The 22,040-nt window shown below is 38.7% G+C and overlaps 2 protein-coding genes across 6 annotated transcripts in view; one reads left to right on the forward strand and one right to left on the reverse strand.

Moving 5' to 3' along the window:
* RAD51C (RAD51 paralog C) overlaps positions 1 to 12,424 on the reverse strand; it is a 37,475-nt gene extending 25,051 nt beyond the window's left edge. The window contains exons 1-4 of the mRNA XM_043583921.1: positions 12,207 to 12,424; positions 9,190 to 9,448; positions 8,386 to 8,552; positions 7,074 to 7,207 (exon numbers count right to left, since the gene is read on the reverse strand). Of these exons, the coding sequence (XP_043439856.1) occupies positions 7,074 to 7,207; positions 8,386 to 8,552; positions 9,190 to 9,448; positions 12,207 to 12,324 (678 nt within the window). The 5' untranslated portion in view covers positions 12,325 to 12,424. The remainder of the gene's footprint in view (positions 1 to 7,073; positions 7,208 to 8,385; positions 8,553 to 9,189; positions 9,449 to 12,206) is intronic.
* Positions 12,425 to 12,477: 53 nt separating this feature from the next.
* The window catches only part of TEX14 (testis expressed 14, intercellular bridge forming factor), a 118,203-nt gene continuing 108,640 nt past the window's right edge, over positions 12,478 to 22,040 (forward strand). For 3 of the 5 annotated variants that reach the window (XM_043583926.1, XM_043583924.1, XM_043583925.1), the window contains exon 1: positions 12,479 to 13,016. The gene's annotated coding sequence lies outside the window, so the exon portion shown is untranslated. Of the gene's footprint in view, positions 13,017 to 22,040 lie in introns of all 5 variants that reach the window. The other 2 variants (XM_043583927.1, XM_043583923.1) reach the window with 2 other exon arrangements.

Raw genomic sequence — 22,040 nt, forward strand, 5'->3', positions numbered from 1 at the left:
CTGCAAACCAAGAACTGTGAATTTGGCGAAAGTATTCTTCAAAAATGAAGCAGAAATTAAGATATTCCCAGATAAACAGAATTCATTGCTAGATCTATTCTACAAGAAATACTATACAGAGTCCTTCTGGCTGAAAATGAAAGAACACCAGACAGAAACTCAAATCCATATAGAAATAATATAAAAAAAAAAATTATAACTCTATGTTGACGGGCACACAATGTATAAAGAAGCAATTTGTGACAATGACAACATAAAGGGGGGTAAATGGAGCTATACAGCAGCAAGATTTTTATATACTGTTGCAACTAATCTGGCATTAATTTAAACTAGACTGCTATGAATTAGGATGTTAATTATAATCCCCAGAGCAACTAAGAAAATAACTAAAAAATACATGATAAAAAAATGAGAAGGGAATCAACACGGTACACTGGAAAATATCTAACAAAAAAGAAGACAGTAATGCAGAATTTGAGAAATAAAATAGAAATGTTCCTCAACTCACAATGGGGTTACATCCCAATAAACCTATACCAAGTTGAAAATACTGTTAAGCCAAAAATGCATTTAATACACTTAACTTGCTGAACATCATAGCTTAGTCTAGCCTACCTTAAATGTGCTCAGAACACTTATATTAGCCTACAGTTGGCCAAAATTATCTAACACAAAGCTTATTTTACAGTAAAGCGCTGAATATCTCATAATTTACTGAATACTATATTGAAATTGAAAAACAGAATGGTAATATGGGTATAGAATGGTTGTAAGCGTATTGGTTGTTTACCCTTGTGATTGTATGCTGACTGAAAACTGTGGCTCACTGCCACTATCCAGCAACACAAGAGGGTATTGGACCAAGTATCACCAGCCCAGAAAAGATCAAAATTTGAGGTAGTTTTTACTGAATGTGTACCACTTCTGTACCATTGTAAAAGAAAAAAAATTTTAAGTTGAACCACCCTAAGTCAGAGACTTAGGCACAGATTGGCAGATGGATTTTTAAAAAAATGATCTAACTACAGACTTTCTACAAAAGACTCACTTTAGATTCAAAAATACATATAAGTTAAAAGTGGAAGGATAGAAAAAGATATTGCCTGCAAACAGTAACCAAAAGAGAGCCGTAGCAGCTATACTAATATCAGACAAAAGAGACTTTAAGAGAAAACTTGTTACAAGAGACAAAGAAGAATAATGATAAATAATAATTTACATAAAATAATTGTATAATAATAAAAGAGTCAATTCATCAAGAAGATATAGCAATTATATACTGTGATGGCAACTGCAGAACCCTCTCCTCAGCTGCTCCCCAGCATCCTGACTTGCCTACCACCTGCCTGCTTACCAATAAAGAAAAACTGACCTACTTTTTTAAAGAAAGAAACAATCATGGGGCGCCTGGGTGGCGCAGTCGGTTAAGCGTCCGACTTCAGCCAGGTCACGATCTCGCGGTCCGGGAGTTCGAGCCCCGCATCAGGCTCTGGGTTGATGGCCCAGAGCCTGGAGCCAGTTTCCGATTCTGTGTCTCCCTCTCTCTCTGCCCCTCCCCCGTTCATGCTCTGTCTCTCTCTGTCCCAAAAATAAATAAACGAAAAAAAAAAATTAAAAAAAAAAAAAGAAAGAAACAATCATCAATACATATACACAATAGGGCTAACAACAGAACCTTAAAATATCTAAAGCAAAAACTGACAAAACTAAAGAAAGAAATGAGACAATTCTACAATAACAATTGGAGATTTCAACACCCTACATTCAGTGATGGAGAGAACTGGACAAAAGATAAACAAGGAAAGAAAAAACCTAACACTAGAAGCCAACTAAAATGAACATATAAATATAGATAAAACGTTCCATTCAAACAGCAGAATGAATACACATTCTTCTAAAATGCACATGGAACATTCTCCTGGATAGACCTGGATGCTGGGTCACAAAATAAGTCTCAATAAATATAGAAAGATGGAATCACATAAAGTTACCTTCTCTAACCAGAATGGAATGGAATTAGAAACCAGCATCAGGGGTGCCTGGGTGGCTCAGTCAACTAGTGCCTGACTTCGGCTCAAGTCATGATCTCACAGCTCATTGGGTTCAAGCCCCACATCGGGCTCTGTGCTGACAGCTCAGAGCCTGGAGCCTGCTTCTGAGTCTGTGTGTGTGTGTGTGTGTGTGTGTGTGTGTGTGTGTCTGCCTCTCCCCCGCTCATGCTCTGTCTCCCTCTCTCTCAAAAATAAATAAACATTAAAAAACAATTAAAAAAAAAAAGAAACCAACATCAGAAAGAACTTTGGAAAATTCACAGATATGTGGAAATTAAACAACACACCTTTTTTTTTTTTTTTTTTTAAGTAATCTCTATGGGCACCTGGGTGGCTCAGTCAGTTAAGCATCCAACTCTTTTTTTTTTTTTTTTTTAATTTTTTTTTTCGGGGCGCCTGGGTGGCGCAGTTGGTTAAGTGTCCGACTTCAGCCAGGTCACGATCTCGCGGTCCGTGAGTTCGAGCCCCGCGTCCCCCGCTCATGCTCTGTCTCCCTCTCTCTCAAAAATAAATAAACATTAAAAAACAATTAAAAAAAAAAAGAAACCAACATCAGAAAGAACTTTGGAAAATTCACAGATATGTGGAAATTAAACAACACACTTTTTTTTTTTTTTAAGTAATCTCTATGGGCACCTGGGTGGCTCAGTCAGTTAAGCATCCAACTCTTTTTTTTTTTTTTTAATTTTTTTTTTCAACGTTTATTTATTTTTGGGACAGAGAGAGACAGAGCATGAACGGGGGAGGGGCAGAGAGAGAGGGAGACACAGAATCAGAAACAGTCTCCAGGCTCTGAGCCATCAGCCCAGAGCCTGACGCGGGGCTCGAACTCCCAGACCGCGAGATCGTGACCTGGCTGAAGTCGGACGCTTAACCGACTGCGCCACCCAGGCGCCCCTAAGCATCCAACTCTTGACTTCAGCTCAGGTCATGATCTCACATTTGCCAGGTGGAGCCCTGCATTGGACTCTGTGCTGACAGTGCAGAGCCTGCTTGAGATTCTTGCTCTCCCTCTCTCTCTGCTTCTCTACCGCTTGCGTGTGTGCTCGCTCTCTCTCAAAATAAATAAAAATGAAAAATAAATAAGTAATCTCTACATCCAACATGGGGCTCAAACTCATGACCCCAAGGTTAAAAGTCACATGCTCCACCAACTGAGCCAGCCAGGGGCCCCTATTTCCCCTTTTTGTATCTTCTATTACGTGTTGCATGGCATTAACTGGTCTAATGTATATTTATAGATCAACCTGTATTTCAGGCATGCTACCCCCAAATTTGGCACCTTGGCATACTGAATATCTTAAGTTGAAGTTTGAGAAAACAGAAGCAGGAAGCAGAAGCAGGAAGGTCAAACAGAAGCAGGAAGGTCACTTTGACCTCCTACTCTCTCCCTTCTTCCCTGAAAGGAGATAAATCTCCTGTATGAAAGGTATCAGAAGAAAAGGAGATGCCCTTATCACCAGACACAGGGTATTTAGGGCTGAGAAGGCATATAAACAAACCTTGTTAAACTAATTTTTTTAATGTTTATTTCATTTCTGAGGGAGGGAGGGAGGGAGGGAGAGAGAGAGAGAGAGAGAGAGAGAACGTGAGTGGGGGAAGGGTGTGTGGGGGGAACAGAGGATCTGAAGGGGGCTCTGCACTGACAACAGTGAGCCTGATGTGGGACTCAAACTCATGAACCTTGAGATCATGACCTGAGCTAAAGTCAGATGCTCAACAGACTGAACCACCCAGGTGCCCCTGTTAAACTAATTCTTATTTTCAAAATTATTTCTTCACAAATTACCACCTCTAGCCCAAATCCCTTTATCAATTCTTCACATATTTACATGTTTTTGCCTAAAAGGTATAAAAGTTTCTTGTTCTGGTCATTTCTTTGGGTTGTCTTGTAGAAGGCTGCCATGTACACATAAAAATTCAGTAAAATTTGTGTGCTTTTCTCCTGTTATGCTGCCTTTGTCGTTTTTTTCAGATCCATCCATGGACTTTCAGAGGGTTGAAGTAAACTTCTTCCTCCCCTACTTAGAGAAGTAAATTTTCATGATCATCGATTTGGCAATAGATTCTTATACATGACACCAAAAACCTAACAACAACTAATAAATAATTGGACTTCACCAAAATTTAACACTTTTGTGTATCAAAGAGCACTATCAAGGGACACCCGGGTGGCTCAGTCAGTTGAGTGTCCGACTCTTGATTTCTCTCTGGTCACAATCTCAAGGTACGCAGGACTGAGCCCTGTGTCAGGCTCCGTGCTGAGTGTGGAGTCTGCTTGGGATTGTCTCTCTCCCTCTCTCTCTCTGCCACCCCCCGCCCCTGCTGTCTCTTTCCCTCAAAAAAATAAAAATAAACTTAAAAAAAAAAAAAGGCACTATCAAGAAAGTGAAAAGAAAATTCACAGAATGGAGAAAGGATATTTACAGGAAAGATAAACGGGCCCTTAGAAGAATAGGCAGGAAATGTAATAGATTATGAAAATGTCTATTTTGGTGAAAGTTCCACATGAACTGAGAAGAACATGTATTCTGCTGTTGTTGAAGTAGTCTACGGATATCCACTATATTCAATTGACTGATGGTGTTATTGAGTTCATCTATGTCTTTACTGGTTTTCCATCCATTTCTAGGAGGTGCTGAAGTCTCCAAATATAATAGTGAAGTCATCTATTTCTCCTTGCACTTCTATCAGTTTTTGCCTCATGTAGTTTGATGTTCTGTTGTCAGACACATACATGTTAGAAACTGTTATGTCTTTCTGGGGAACTGACCGTTTTATCATTATGTAATGTCCCTCTGTATCCCTGATAACTTTCCTTAGTTTGACGTCTGTTCTCTAAAATAAATACAGCTACTCTTGCTTTCTTTTGATTAGTGTTGGCATGATAGAACTTTCTCTGATCATTTACTTTTAATCTACAAGTATCTTTATATCTAAAATGTTTTTTTTAAGATTTTATTTTTTTTAAGTAATCTCTACACCCAACATGGGGCTCAAACGCACAACCCCAAGATCAAAAGTCACAAGCTCCAGTGACCGAGCCAGCAAGGCAATCCTAAAGTGGGCTTCTTGTAGTCAACATATAGTTCAGTCTTGTTTTTTTGATCCACTGGTACAACCTTTTTAAAGGGCAATTTGTGTAAAAAAAAAAAAAAAAAAAAAATTCTGGGGCACCAGAAAATAAAATGTCGGACTTGATCTCAGCTCAGGTCTTGATTCAAGCCCCACGTTAGGCTCCATGCTGGGAGTGGAGTCTTCTTAAGAATAAAAAAAAAATTTTTTTTAACTAAAAAAGTTATTCTGACGCTTGTTAAAACAGTAATGAAGAATTTATTCAAGAAGATATCAACAGGGTGGCGCCTGGGTGGCTCGATCAGTTAAGTATCTCACTCTTGGTTTCAGCTCAGGTCATGATCTCATGGTCTTGAGATCGAGCCCTACTCTGAGTTGGCAGTGTGGAGCCTACTTAGGACTCTTTTTCTCCCCCTGTCTGTCCCTCCCCCACTTGTGCTCTCTCTCAAAATAAACATTTAAAATTTTTGAAAAATTTTGCAATAGGGGTTTTGCAATAGGAGAGAGAGACTGGGTTTAAACCCAAATACAACAAGGACAAGTGGGGATTTATAGCCAAGAACAGGGTGAGTGTCAGAAAATGGAAAATTACTAAGAGGAGACATCAGGGGTAGTAGGATTCTTGTTAGGCCTATTGAAAAAGAAGGCTCAGAGGAGGCTGACTAAAGTTTGGTCAAAGAGAATCTTTCTCATGCGTAATATTTATCAAAATTAAATATGCGTATACTCTTTAATGTAATTCTAATACTTAGAATTTATCCTATAAACATACTTAAAAATGTATCCCAAGATGGTATGTATAAGGATTATCTTCAAACAATTATTAATAATAGCATCTAAAAGATCACCAATAATAGGATTGGTTAAATAAATTAAGGTACTTAATTTTTCCCCAATTTTTTTTTATATAGTAAAATACAAATATTCGTCTTGTAAAACTGAAACTCTATACCCATTAAACAATAACTGCCCATTCTCCTCCTCCCCCTAGGCCCTAATAACTACCATTCTACTTTATGTCTCCATGAGTTTGACTACTCTTGACACCACATATAAGTAGAATACAGCATATCTTTTTTTTTTTTGTGACTGGCTTATTTCACCAACAAAATCAACATTTCAACATAACGTCCACAAGATTCATCCAAGTTGTAGCATATGTCAAAATTAGATTGTATGTATATACCACATTTTGCTGATCTATTCATCCATCAATGGACACTTGGGTTGCTACCATGTTTTAGGTAATATTAATATTGTTGCTATGGACACAGGTGTATAAATATCTCTTCAAGACCCTGCTTTCAATCCTTTTGGTTATATACACAGAAGTGGAATTGCTGGGTCATATGGTAATTCTATTTTCAATTTTTGAGGAATTGCCATACTGTTTTCTGAAGCAACTGTATCATTTTATGTTCCCACCAAGAGCAAAAAGCACCTTCTTAAAATGAAATAATATGTAGCTACAAAAAGAATGAGGTCTATCCACATGTGGTGATATAGAAAGATAGGCAAAACTCTCAACCAAAATGGAAAGTGCAGAACCATATTACAGTCTTATCCCATTAACAAATATTAAAATACTGCAAAATACATAAATTTTTTGGGAAGACACAAAAAACAATAGTGGTCAACTTTAGGGAGAGGTATTAGGAAACAATAGAAGGGTAGCTTTATTTTCCATTTTATACCTTTCTACAGAGTTTGTTAGAAACTATTCCACCATTACTGGAGGCAGAACCTCTTTCTATATTATTTCAATTTCTTACTTTGGGCATAAAATATATATATGCTAAATATATGAAAATACAAATAAACTGTAGAACAAGGAAGAGATTTTTGAATGGGCTTATGCCACTATACTATTTACTTATTTTTCATGTTACTCAAACACCTCCAAAGATACTCCAAAGGTTAACTATATTTCAATAGTTTGAGCCATACCTTTGAGTGTTCTGAAAGGAAGTCTGGGAGGAGATAAACTTGTGCCAATAGCTCTGTGTAGTCACGACAACGAAAATAGTAAATATGGGAAAGAATATTTTCAAGAGTGAAATCCTCCAAAGCTTTTGGGTGCTCTAAAATAAACAAAACAATCTTAAAATAATTAGTTTTATTTGTTTTGATATATTGGTGATAGTAGGAAAACAATACCTTTGAAAAACAAAATGCTTCACCATGAATAACCAACTCTCCACTTGAATTGAAAGATAACAAAATTGTAACAAAATTACTATAAACTATCATTGCATAATTCCTGGCCTCTTATTTTCACCTTCTCCACTGTTTCCTTACATACTAGGCTATTGAGAAACTGTTTATACACATATACAACTACAGTCTTAATGCCTGCCTTTTCGTATTTCTAGTTATTACTTTCATTGAATAGAAGTAACATAACGGAATTTCTCTTTGTTTTTTTCATATGACTGCAAATTAAGGGGTGCCTGGGTGGCTCAGCTGGTTAAGCGACCAACTCTTGATTTCAGCTCAGGTCATGATCTCACAGTTGGTGAGATGGAGCCTGCTTGGGATTCTGTCTCTGTCTCTGCCTCTCCCCTGCTCACGCTTTCTCTCTCTCAATCTCTCTCTCTCTCCCTCTAAATAAATAAATAAATAAATAAATAAATAAATAAATAAATATTTTTAAAAAGTCAGATGCTTAACCGACTGAACCACCCAGGTATCCCATCTTTAAATGTTTTTTAAAAAATCAAACACTCTTTCTACATCACAAGCTTAAAAAAAACTTCCCAAACACTTTAATGATACAATTAAACAGCCATGAAGTCAATTACATTCTACTCAGAGCCCCCTAAAGTCAATCAGCTTAATATTCTAAACATTTCCAACATGGTTTTTCAAAGCTACCTTTGGTTTATTAAAAAAGCCAGTATGGCAGTCAATATAAACTGAATGCATTGAATATACTGAATGCACTGGGACAACATTTACTTACATTAAGTGTCCAACAACATTAATTTACACCTGGCAGGTCAGAGCATGATGATTTGAAATCATACACTGAAATACACACACAAGTTATGTGGCCCAGAAGCAAGGGTCATAAAAGGAAAAGAAAAAGCCAGTCTAGGTTGTGGCATTTCTAATTCTGTAAAAGAGATCTGAAGGTTGAACACTAGGACACTGTCAAGTCATTAAGCTTCATTCTAAATGGTTTCTTGCTGAGGCCTGAAAGGTACAATTGAAAATTACTTTTATTATACAGAAGAAAGAGGATCACTTGCTAACTTACCCTCTCCCATATGTGCTTCTGCTATAAGGTGAAGGTGCTGAATGCAGGCAGTAGCAAGGTCTACCACTCTATCAACCATAAAACTTCCTTCAGTATCAATAAAAACTGCTTCACCTTCCACTCCTCCAAAACATTCTGGTATCTGCACATCTACTGCCAACTGCATACTGTCAAGAGAAAGCTGAATGACCAAATCATAATCATCATCATAATCATAATCCTCTAAGGCAATGGTTTTCAATGCCACATCACCATCCATTAGGTACCACCATTAAGCTACAGATGTGGCCAGCTCTCTGCTCCAAATATATGTATATCAATTGATATCTGGATTAGTGGGGCAGGGGGTGTACTCATAAAACCATGACTAAGGATTTTTTCGTGGTTTTTAGGCCTCTGGGAAGGAAACCCTTTCTTATACATAAATGTACTTTCAAATATTTGACTTTCAAATATACTCCCAGGAATTAATTATATAACAAAATAGAAGACTGCCTATTTACCCTAATGAACACATTACAATACTGCAAAAGAAACATTTTTGGATGTCAAAATAATCCATATCAATTTATCAAAATGGGGTGCTGATGTAACACAAATGGCAAATTGATTTTTGTCTGATGCATGTACACACACACACACACACACACACACACAAAATTAAGAGCACATTTTTGGTCTAAAATTTTGGTCAAAATTAAGAGTCATTTTTGGTCTCCTGAATATAGACCCACAGCACCATATTCTATTACTTACATAAAATGTTATTAAGCCTACCCTTAAGAGGGGAACATTTAACTTTACCATAATTGTGTTTTTCCAACACCTGGTACTCCACAAATTTCTGTTGTTTTGGTTAAGGGTATTCCACCCCCAAGAATATTATCTAGTGCTGAACAGAAGGTAATTATGAAGCTCTGGGTATGCTCCTGCTCAAGAAGTTCCAGTGCTGTACACTTCTTGCCTGACTCAGCTACAGCAGCATATCTTGGTTTATTTGTGAGACATTCTCTTCTTATAATTTGCAGAGTTTCTAATGCTTCCTCTTTAGATATCCCAACTTCTGAAAGTAAAATAAGGAAAAAAAAAACCAAAACACCCTGATTTTAGAAATTTAAAAATCTAACGTGTTATTGGATTGTCTTCATTAATTCTAATTTTACATAATAAGAGGGATGCCAAGAGTAAAGAAACATAAAAACATAACATTCCACTAACTATTGAATTTTTCAAGTTAATAAAGGCAAGTATCTGTATTTTTTACTCTTTACATACTTTATGATTTACTTATTACCTCAAAAATAGAATTCAGAAACCTAAACCTTTAAAGCATTTGAATACTTACAAGAGTATCTAGAGGTAGAAATAAAAATGTACCCACAGTCCCTTTTGGTCCCATGAAGTCATAGTTATCTTGCTCTAATAAGGTATCTAAATTATTTTCAGAAGAGAACAAAATGGCCTCCAACTGCCTAAAACAAGATTAAACTTTAAGAAGTATATGTGCATTGGGTGCCTGGGTGGCTCAGTCGGTTGGGCGTCGGACTTTGGCTCAGGTCATGATCTCACAGTTCATGGGTTCGAGCCCCACGTCAGGCTCTGTGCTGACAGCTCAGAGCCTGGAGCCTGTTTCAGATTCTGTCTCCCTCTCTCTCTGACCCTCCCCTGTTCAGGCTCTGTCTCTGTCTCAAGAATAAATAAACATTAAAGAAAAAAAATTGAAAAAAAAAAGAAATATATGTGCATGTATTATTCATAATAAAAATTTTTATGGAAACACTGTCATGAAAAATTCATATATCACTTCAAAATTATTTACTGAGAATAATTTTAATGCACAAATATTTTAAACAATACACTCATGCTTCCTTATCTACACAATTTCATTCCTATCAGACAATATGGCTTAAGGAAATGGCAATTACAAAAGAAGCTGCTGGGGCATCTGGGTGGCTCAGTCAGTTAAGCACCAGATTTCAGCTGACGTCATGATCTCATGCCTTGTGAGTTCAAGCCCGACATCGGGCTCACTGCTGTCACTGTGGAGCCCGCTTTGGATCCTCTGTCCTTCTCTTTTTCTCTCTCTCTCTTCCTCTCTGCTCCTTTGCTCATGGTCTCTCTCTCAAAAAGGAATAAACAGGGGCACCTGTGTGGCTCAGGCAGTTAAGCTTCCGACTTTGGCGCAGGTCATGGTCTCACGGTTCATGAGTTCAAGCCCCGCATCGGGCTCTGCACTGACAGCTCTCTCTGCCCCTCCCCTGCTCACACTCTTGTCTCTTTCTCTCTGCCCCTCCCCTGCTTGCACTCTCTCTCTCTATCAAAAATAAACATTAGAAAAATTTTTTTAAAGGAATAAACATTAAAAAAGCAAAAACAAGCTGCTAATGAAAGAAATAATGGTGAAGGTGACATCACTTATGAATTTGATATGTCAGTGCTTGATTTAGTTAGGATATGAATGTAAATTTGGTGCTAACAAAAGACAACAATGGTGATAAGGAAATGAAAATCATGCTCAACTAAAGAGTCTAAACTCTGGAATCAGCTTTCTTGGGTTTGTAAACCCGGACTGAACCACTTACTATGTAGTTACTTAGTATGGGCAAGTTACTTTTTTTGCCTCAGATTTTTTCTTTTGTAAAAGGCTCTTAAATTTTTTTTTTTTTATGTTTATTCATTTTTGAAAGACAGAGACAGAGCACAAGCAGGGGTGGGGCGGAGAGAGAGGGAGACACAGAATCTGAAGCAGGCTCCAGGCTCTGAGCTGTCAGCACAGAGCCCAACGCGGGGCTCGAACTCACCAACTGCAAGATCATGACCTGAGCCGAAGTCGGACGCTCAACTGACTGAGCCACCCAGGCGCCCCATCAGATTTTTTCTTTTGTGAAACGGGAATAACACAATACATGTTGAAAAGTTTGATAGAATACAGAAGCCATCCAAAATGCTCAATAACTGTTAGCTATTATCATGCAGATTCTCTCATTTCTTTTTTGTAAAATCAATATATTGAAAGAGCCCATTAAAATTTGGGAGGCAATGTGCAGCTTAAATTTAAAAGTTAACTTGGGTCTACATTTATTCTTGAATGACAAGTTGGTTCCATTGTTGAGGGCCAGGATTTAAAATTTTGTTCTATCTTCAGAGGACAGTTCTGAGCACACCACAATATAGCATGTGGAGTGGGACTGACAGCATACAGCTTCATTTTTGTATACCTCATGACAGTGGTTCCCACCAATGTATCATTTACAGTGTTCTGGAATAAGAGGTTTGGGGGGGGGCGTTTTGTTTTGTTTTGTTTTCCAGTGAATGACATAAAAGAGGCAATGTCTTCTTTGTATTGCTTTCTCCAGGTTCTGGGGATTCTGCTCCCTTTCTCGCTCAGTGTCTCAAATCCTCTCACGAATCCTCCATTTCTCAAATGTAATCCCTTGCCCCTTGGATTTTGGAACAGCGAAAACTAGATAAGCTGTCTGGGTACCAATCCTGGCTCCACGATATCCTAGCCCAGTTATCATAAAAAGTTACTTAACCTCTCAAGCATCTGTTCCTTCATCAACATATTGTACATAATAATCCACGTTAAAAGGGCTCTTCTTGAGTAATAAATGAGATTATGAGTAAATGTTTTCAAGGCCACAGTTCTAACCGTTCAAACCATGTTTAACTGGAGTCAAGGAGCGGTTTCACCTTACAAACGCAGCGTTGGGCGGAGGAAACTGACGGACACTGGGCTGAAGCCTGAAGGCGGAAGAACCGAGATGGAGGCGGCACAGACGGGGGTCCGTGTACCTCAACTTGCCATCAGGAGTCATTACCTTTGCTGAGCTCGGATGGTTTCATCTCTAGGAGTTCCTCAGCAGTCTGGAAACCTGCAGACACCAGCTTCACCCGCACCGCTGGGGACAGCGGGAAACTCACTAAATCCCGCTGCATTTCAAAGCCCGACACCCACGCGCGCAGCGGCGCCAACCCAAAGTTGCTAAACCCCTGCCACAGCGCCGCACGCTCGCGCCGGCCCGCGCCGTGTGACGTCACGCGTAAGCGGAAGGGGCGGGATCTGCGGCCTGACTGCTCGAGGCCTAGGACTTGGCCTTACTGAGGAGGAATGCCAGGTTTTCAAGCACCCGCACCGTTTTAGTCATGGTTCTTCCAAATCCCATCATGTAAGGTTTTCCCATAAAATGCACATCCTGACAGTAAAAAGATGGATGAAGACCACAAGACAGAGACCAGGCCCTACACACGACATCTCACCTCAGCCCTGCCGCTTGAGTGGAAACCTCAGAGTTATTAATAGGAATGAGCTCCCTGAATGGGGGTAACGCACACCCTGGCTAGTTACCGGTTTGGGATATAGAATGGCCATATAAGGATTAATCGGTGTTTCCATTATAGGGTTCCACTTTCTTGGCTTTTCTTGTCGGGTGTCCCCCTTGCCTTCCCCCTTCTCCTTTCCGGCCCTCGCCTGCGCGAGGGATTGTGGGCCAGCCCCCCAACGCCGCGGGGAGCACTGGGCGCCCAATCCCCGCACACACCCACGCTTTCTCCGCGAGTCCAGTGTGAAGCATGGTGGTTTTCGAGACCGTTGGTTCAGCGCCTACCTGGCTTAAGAAGTAGCTGGAAAAGTAAGCAAGTAATGTCCCTGTGGTGGGCTGGGCTCCCCGTTCTTAAGAGGAAATAGTTGGGCTACGCAAGATCTCCTACTCTGGTACAGAGTTGAGAAGGGCCCGATTCTGAAAGAGAACTTTGAGGGAATTGAGGCGGTTTGGAAGGTGGTTTACGCAGTCTTTCCTTGGCTAGGTGAGTATGATTTCTTTAGGGGAGTAACTCGTTCACTACCTTTTGGTAAGATTCTTAGCCTTGATTTTTTTTCCCCTAGCTTAAAGGAACTGCCTAAATATTTCAAATCAGAGCTCCCTAACTACTTAAGATCTAAGGAAGGAAACACGTTGAGCACTTTAGCAAATCCCACACATTTTAAGTGCTCACAATCATACCACGAGGTGTAAAACAAGGACATAGAAGCTTAGACAGTTTTCTTGAAACAAAAATTAAAACCTAGTACCCTTTCTTCTACCCTGAACTACCTCCAAATTGTGAGCCCATCTTGGGGTGGGGGTTGGGAAGTAGAAAGGAAGAAGTGTTTGTCCCCCATTTGGTAAGGCGGGGAAAGTCTGGTAGGACAAATCAAAATAAGGCTTGTTTGCCACTCAGTGCTACTAGTATGAGTCACATCTGGGCACACAGTGGGCATTGCATAAACGTAAGGAGAATTCATGATTATAAAGCAACCAGTCTTGGGTGAAGAAGAGGTGGTGTTAACATATTCAGGGTTAGTCCTTCAGTTAGTTTGCTCAAACTCAGTGGAATCGGTCGTGTTTAGAACTTAGTTTCATTGACAGTGGAGAGTTAAAAGTAGACTCTATTTGTAGTCCTACAATTAAGCGTTATTAATATCTTATTTTGACCCTTGAGTTGCCTATAATTATTGTCAGAAATTGCCTATAATTGTTGTCAGAAAATGTTTAAGATTTCTTTAATGCATTTTGCTCTATAGTTAGGCTTTCAAAGTAGGATCCAGGTTTATGAGGCCAGGCACTAGGAACTAAACAAAGCTATGAGATTTTTATGTACCTTCCTATGCTGTCAGAGTCTCAAAAAAAAAAAAAATTTTTTTTTTTGAGAGGGAAGAATTGAATGATTTAACTGGTAAGCTACTTAAAACACATTAAATAAACCAATATATTGTAAAGTAATATGCAAACATAAATTTTCGGATAAATATAAGAAGAAAGATCCAGTTCAAACTGGATACCTCTGTAATCATCCAAAGCCTCCTGGGAATATGGGTGTTTTTTCCTTTGCAATTTGTGGTCACTTGATGAAAAAGTTTGAGAGGCATTGCTATGGACAAATGAGCATGAGCTTTGGAGTCGTACAAATTTGAGTTTCTATCACATCTCAGGAAATTACTATCTGTGAGACTTGCAGCAAGTTACTCAGTTTCATCTCCTTCAGGTGGAAAGTAATATTTCCTGGGGTTATTGGAAAGATCAAATTAACAAATATAAAGTCTTTAGCACAGAAAAAGTACATAATAAATTTTAGCTTCTTCATTTTAAAATACTCTAATATGTGTATTCAGCTGAATAAAGCTTTGTTACACACTAGCTCAACAGAGTGCTAATGCTGTGAAACATGTTTTTTAAATGCCTACAATTGTAAAGTGCCAGAGAAAGGTGCTTTTATATATATTTAATTGAACTTGATGCTTACAATAATTCTGTGATGCTTACAATAATTCAGTTTACTGGGCCATTTTCTAGAGATACTAGAGAGGAGTAATCTGAATATTTCTGTTATGGTTGAGGAGAAATTTATTTTCTTTTAACCTAAAAATATAGAACTTCTAAAAATGGTGACCTTGCATGTTCAAGTGGATTTGGGAATGGTGAGAGAAATGAGTGCTGTTTGGACTGAGAAAAAACTTTGAATCCAGGCTTAGCTTTAGAGGTGGTTATGATAAGGGTACCTGGGTGGCTCAGTCGGTAAAGCGTCTGACTTCAGCCTAGGTCATGATCTCGTGGTTTTCGACTTTAAGTCCCAAGTCAGGCTCTGAGCTGAAAGCTCAGAGCCTGGAGCCCGTTTCAGATTCTGGGTCTCCCTCTCTCTCTCTGCCCTTCTCCCACTCATGCTCTGTCTCTCTGTCTCTCTCAAAAATAAACATTAAAAAAAAGGTGTTTATAATAAAGCCTGTAGCCTCAGACACATATTTGGAACATCACTGTCAATTGCACAAAGCCTTATACATGGTAGGAGCTCCATATATATTTGTCCTCCATAAACTCTTGAAACATTCTTCTCATTTCTGTGATGCTACACTCCTCCTTCCTACCCAGCTAGCTGGCTTTTCTGTCACCCTTGGAAACTCCTCTTCCATAACCTGGCCCTGAAATGTTACAGTTCTTTTAAAGCCTCATAGCAGACCTGTTGCTAACTATTCTGTCTCTCTCCTCTCTTGTTCCCTCTCATTCTCTCTCTCTCTCTGTCTCTCTGTCTCCCTCTCCCTCCCCCTTTCTTTGCTATCTTACTCACATTCACAGTTCAGTGACTATATGCCAGTGATTCTTAAATTTATATTTCTAGCCCTGCCCTGTTCTCTGACCTACAGAAGCAAATATCTGATAGCGTTCTGAGCAGTGCAAAGTCTCTCAACTCAGCCTGTCTTAAACCTAACTTATCTTTGGGGTGCCTGGGTGGCGCAGTCGGTTAAGCGTCCGACTTCAGCCAGGTCACGATCTCGTGGTCCCTGAGTTCGAGCCCCGCGTCAGGCTCTGTGCTGACAGCCTGGAGCCTGCTTCAGATTCTGTGTCTCCCTCTCTCTCTGCCCCTCCCCCGTTCATGCTCTGTCTCTCTCTGTCCCAAAAATAAATAAACGTTGAAAAAAAAAAAAACCAAAAACCTAACTTATCTTCTTCAGCCCACTCCCAAAACCTTGTCCTTTTCCTGCATTTCCTGCCTCCAGAATTGAATCTCCATCCTTCCATGTGCACAGACCACTTCCCTTCCATTCCCCATGTTTGATGCACATGCAAGTACTATCAATTTTCTCTTTGACATATCTTGATGATATTCATGTCTCTACCTCTAGGCCAAGCTGCCACCATTTTGCTTGCAGGTACATAAGATCATTTTAGTTGGTCTCTCTGCATCTTCTCTTCCTCTCTAGTTTGTTCACCCATGCTGCAGCCAAAATGTTCTTTCTACAGTACATTTCAGTTCAGGTCACTTCCTATTTTGCTCTTAGGATACAGACCAAATTTCTTAGACTCCCTTTTAAGGCTATCATAGCACCAAATGCCTCTGTGTGATCGTTTACTTAACATATGTCTCCCCAACTAGATTGAAAACTTCAGTAGAGCAGGACCATATGGATTTTACTCACTGTTGTTTTCCTAGAGCCCCTAGCCCAGTGTATGACTTTAGTAGGTACTCAGTAGATACCTGTTAAAAGAAAGGATGATTAGATGATTGACCTGCACCTCTCTCCCTATACTTTTGTATTTTGTACCTTGGTGGAAAATATATGGTAGAAAATATATACTTACAGGAAATATATACTTGTAGAAAACAAAATGTAGGAAATATAAAGAAGAAAATAAAATTGATTCACATTCTGTTTAACTCAGATAAATTTTGGTTTATTTTATTTTTTTGGTTTATTTTAATCTTTCTACAAGTTCACATAAAAGTGTTTATTTTACATATTTGTGGTTAAATTACGAAGAAATTTGTATATCTTTTATTTTACACTTAATATTTTGTCAGAAGCTTTCTCCCGTGTAATTACAAATTATTTGAAAATTAAGTTTAGTGGTTGCATACTGTTCTGTCCTGAGGGCCATCTTTCTTTTTTTTTTTTATTTTATTTTTTTTATTTTTTTATGAAATTTATTGACAAATTGGTTTCCATACAACACCCAGTGCTCATCCTAAAAGGTGCCCTCCTCAATACCCATCACCCACCCTCTCCTCCCTCCCACCCCCCATCAACCCTCAGTTTGTTCTCAGTTTTTCACAGTCTCTTATGCTTTGGCTCTCTCCCATTCTAACCTCTTTTTTTTTTTTTTCCCTTCCCCTCCCCCATGGGTTCCTGTTAAGTTTCTCAGGATCCACATAAGAGTGAAACCATATGGTATCTGTCTTTCTCTGTATGGCTTATTTCACTTAGCATCACACTCTCCAGTTCCATCCACGTTGCTACAAAAGGCCATATTTCATTTTTTCTCATTGCCACGTAATATTCCATTGTGTATATAAACCACAATTTCTTTATCCATTCATCAGTGGATGGACATGAGGGCCATCTTTCTAATCAGTGGCCTATATATATTTCAATGTACAGTTGAATTATTTCCAGTTGTTTTGCTGTGATGAAATAGCATTCTGTCTCTCTCTTTCTCTCTCTGGATACATTTCTGGAAGAATTCCTGGGTCCTCTAGAGAGTATGTACATTTTCATTTTGGATCATACTGCCAAATATTTGTACCACTGATACTCCTATTGACAGCATATGAGGGCTAGTTTTCCCACCTCCACCCCAGCACTGGCCCTTAGCAGTCTTTAAGTGCTTTTTCCCCCCTTCTTTGTTATTGAGGTATAATTAATTTTATTTTTTTATTTTTTTTAATTTTTAAAATATTTTTGAGAGAGAGACAGAGTGTGAGTAGGGGAGGGGAAGAGAGAGAGGGAGACACAGAATGCTTGATTTTAAATTGTTATCTTTTATTACTAAGAGAGGTTAAAAATTTTTTTCATATAGTTTTCATGGATAAATATACCTTATCATTGTAACTATCTCATTTATATCCTTTGCCCACTTTTAATTTGTAAAAATGGTAAAACACACATAACATAAAATTTACCATATTAACCATTTTTAAGTGTACAGTTCAATAATGTTAATTATATTCACAATATTGTGCAACCAATCTCCAGAACATTTTTATCTTTCAAACCTGAAACTCTGTACCTATTAAACAATAACTCCTCAGTCCCCCTTCTCTCAGCCTGTTCTACTTTCTGTTTCTGTGACTACTCTTGATACCTTACAGAGGTGGAATCATGTAGTATTTGTCTTTTGTGACTGATTTATTTCACTTAGCATAATGTCCTGAAGGTTTATCCATGTTGTAGGATGTGTCAGAGTTTATTTTCTTTTTAAGTCTGAATAATATTCAATTGTATATCCATACCACACTTTGTTTGTCCATTCTTCTGTGAATGGACACCTTTTGGCTATTGTGAATAATGGTGCAATGAACATCTGTGTACGTTCTTTCCTACTTTATAACTGAAGTACTTTAATTTAAAAAACATATTTGTGGGCACCTAGGTGGCTCAATTGGTTAAGCATCTGACTTTGGCTCAGGTCATAATCTCAGGGTTTGTGAGTTCCAGCCCCACATTGGGTAAGCTCGAGCCCCACTTCAGGTGAGTTCAAGCCATGCTTCAGGTGAGCCCTGCTTGTCTCTCTCTCTCTCTCTCTCTCTCTCTCTCTCCCTCCCTCTCTCAAAAATAAATAAATTAATTACATTAAATATATATTTGTAACAGGCCTGTTTTTTTTTAATTATCAGAAACAGTAACTAATATTTATTGTGCTTAGTATAGGCCAAGCATTCTGCTCATCTTTGACATCAAAACCCATATTCGTAATGCATATGCTGCCTACCCTGTCTGATACGCATATTGCGTTATATGGGCTATTTGCCTAATCTGTACATCACAAATATCTTCCTACTTTGTCATGTGTATTTAAACTTTGAGGTTTTTGGGATGCCTGAGTGGCTCATTCGGTTAAGCATCTGACTCTTGGTTTTGGCTCAGGTCACAATCTCATGGTTTGTGGTTTCAAGCCCCTCATCGGGCTCTGCACTGCCTGGGATTCACTCTCTCCTGCTGTCTCTCTCTGCCCCTCCCCTGTTTGCACATGCTTGCTCTCTCTCAAAATAAATAAACTTTAAAAAAAAAGATTTTAGGGGCACCTGGGTGGGTCAGTCGGTTAAGTGTCTGACTTCAGCTCAGGTCGTGATCTCATGGTTTGTGGGTTCAAGCCCTGCATCGCGCTCTGCATTGATAGCTCAGAGCCTGGAGCCTGCTTCAGATTCTGTGTCTCCCTCTCTCTCTCTGCCCCTCCCCTGCTCACACTCAGTCTCTCTCTCTCTCTAAATAAATAAACATAATAATTTTTAAAAATTAAAAAAAAAAGATTTTAAACTTTCAGATTTTCTACTTTGTTCATGTTTTTTGTATGCAAATATAGTCAAAGTTTGTATTTAATTCTGACTTTGATAACATGCTTAGGAAGTCTTTTCTTTGGGGCCTCTGGCTGGCTCAGTTGAAAGAGCACGTGACTCTTGATCTTGGGATTGTGAATTTGAGCACCACATTGGGTGTAGAGATTACTTTAAGTAAGAAAATATTTTAAAAAGTCTCAGGACGCCTGTCTGGCTAAGTTAGAAGAGTGTGAGTGTCTTGATCTTGGGGTTGTGAGTTTGAGCCCCACGTTGGGGGTAGAGATTACTTAAATAAACTTTAGGGGTGTTTGGGTGGCTCAGTCAGTTAAGCATCTGACTCTTGATCTCAGGGTTGTGAGATCAAGCCCTGCGTTGGGCTCTGTGTTGGGCTCTGTGCTGGGCATGGAGCCTACTTAGAAAAAAAAAAAAAAAAGACTATTCTGAAATAAATAAACTTTAAAAAATAAATCATAGGGGCGCCTGGGTGGCTCAGTCAGTTGGGTGGCCGACTACAGCTCAGGTCATGATCTCATGGTCTGTGAGTTCAAGCCTTGCATCTCTGTGCTGACAGCTCAGAGCCTGGAGCCTGCTTCCAATTCTGTGTCTTCCTCTCTTTCTGCCCCTTCCCTGCTTGTTCTCTCTCTCTCTCTCTCTCTCCCTCTCTCTCAAAAATAATAAACATTTAGGGCGCCTGGGTGGCACAGTCGGTTAAGCGTCCGACTTCAGCCAGGTCACGATCTTGCGGTCCGTGAGTTCGAGCCCCGCGTCGGGCTCTGGGCTGATGGCTCAGAGCCTGGAGCCTGTTTCCGATTCTGTGTCTCCCTCTCTCTCTGCCCTTCCCCCGTTCATGCTCTGTCTCTCTCTGTCCCAAAAATAAATAAATGTTGAAAAAAAAATTTAAAAATAATAAACATTTAAATAAATAAATAAATAATCATAAATAAATAAAAATTAATTTTAAATTTTTCCTTCAAAATTATAAACATAATTACCTGTATTTTTTCTACATATGATTTATAATTTAATTTGGATATTTTAGCCTATCTATTTTTAAATGTAAAGTAGGAGGAAGAAAGTAATTTTTTCCTTATTTCCAGTGGTGAGCTAAATTTCTAAGCACTGTTTTTTTTTTTAAGTTTATTTATTTATTTTGAGAGACAGAGAGAGTGAGTGCATACACACTAGCAGGGAAGGGGCAGAGAAAGAATCCCAAGCAAGTTCTGTGCTGTCAGCGCAGAGCCCAACATGGGGTTCAATATCACCAACCATGAGATCATGACCTGCAAGTCAGAGGCATAACAGCCTGAGCCACACTAGCACCCCTGTAAGCACTCTTTATGAGGTAATCTTTCCCCCCATATGACACGCTACTTTTATACTTTATAAATATAAATACATACATATATACACACACACACTCACACACACTCACACACACTTTTATACATATACTTTTATGTACTTAGGTCCTATATTCCTGGTATAAAACCTATTTAATTTACTGTGTATGTTATGTTAATACTCTACAAGATGTTAATACTCATAAAGATGTTATCAATTTGGTTAAGAGTTTTGCATTTTTATTTGTGAGATTAATTTGTGAAGTTATTATGTCTACTTTGTCTGGTTTTGGCAATAAAGTTTTGCAAACTTTGAAAAATGAACTAAGAAGATTCTTTAGTTTTTCTATGTTAACATGTTATTATTTAACAAACACCTGTATTTCCTTATATTTTTCCAGTCAAAGAAATATGGCTGTCCTCCGGGGATACTGAGTTCTATAGGGCTTCTGTGAGGATTATAGCACTAATGTCTTTTTTCTTCTTTTTTTTAAAATGTTTATTGTTTAGAGAGAGAGAGACAGAGCATGAGTAGGGAAGGGGGCAGAGAGAGAGGAAGACACAGAATCCAGAGCAGGCTCCAGGCTCTGAGCTGTCAGCACAGAGCTCAATGTGGGGCTTGAACTCACGAACCGTGGGATCATGACCCAAGCCAAAGTCGGATGCTTAATTGTCTGAGCCACCCAGGTGCTCCAGCACTAATGTCTTCCTTAACCTACTTGAGCTACAAGAAAGTGAGAGAAAGTTACCTTTTTTGCCATAAGGCACACTGTGTCAGATGAATGTTTTGATAACTAGGCCGATAGCAATAAGTTCTTGTGAAATATTGGAATTAGTCTCGTGAAGGGTATGGGTGATTTAAGAGCTGTGTGTTATTTGATTAAGAAATCTTCTGAAAATGGCATTTTGAATTTAAGAGTTGTTTGGTGGTAACAGTAGTTTAGTTCTTAGACATTATCTTTCTCCCTTACATGAATGGTTCCTGCCAGATTTCAAGGTATCTTAACTTTTATTTCACAAAACAAAACGTAGATATTTTGTTTATAGATTAGACTGTGTATACATATATATGTTTATGTGTATATATGGATATATATTACATAGTTGTTCTTTGGGGGAGAAAATCTATAAAAATCAAACTGGTTATTGTCAAAAGGCCAGAATTGAGGAATAGTTGCAGCTCACATCACAGAGTCTCCTCCCTACTCTGCCCCAGAATGTTTTTCTCTCTCCATGTCAGACACCTGTATGTTCTCAGTTATTACTTGTTAATCTTTAATAAGATTTTTAAACAGCATTTTTTCTTCCTGTTTTAACGATACGAAACTCTGGCTAATTTGTTTTGGCAGAGGACAGAACACCAGAAGAGTTTTGTATAATAAAAAGACTTGGGAAATAAGGATTCTGGTGTGGTCTTGGAGAAACAATTGAAGAACAGTTGGAACTTGTAAACTCCAATTTTAATTTACAGTGAAGAAGGCAGGAGAGGATTAAGACTATTTATATGTC

The sequence above is a fragment of the Prionailurus bengalensis genome, chromosome E1, assembly GCF_016509475.1.
Source record: "Prionailurus bengalensis isolate Pbe53 chromosome E1, Fcat_Pben_1.1_paternal_pri, whole genome shotgun sequence".
In the NCBI taxonomy this organism is placed as follows: Eukaryota; Metazoa; Chordata; class Mammalia; order Carnivora; family Felidae; genus Prionailurus; species Prionailurus bengalensis.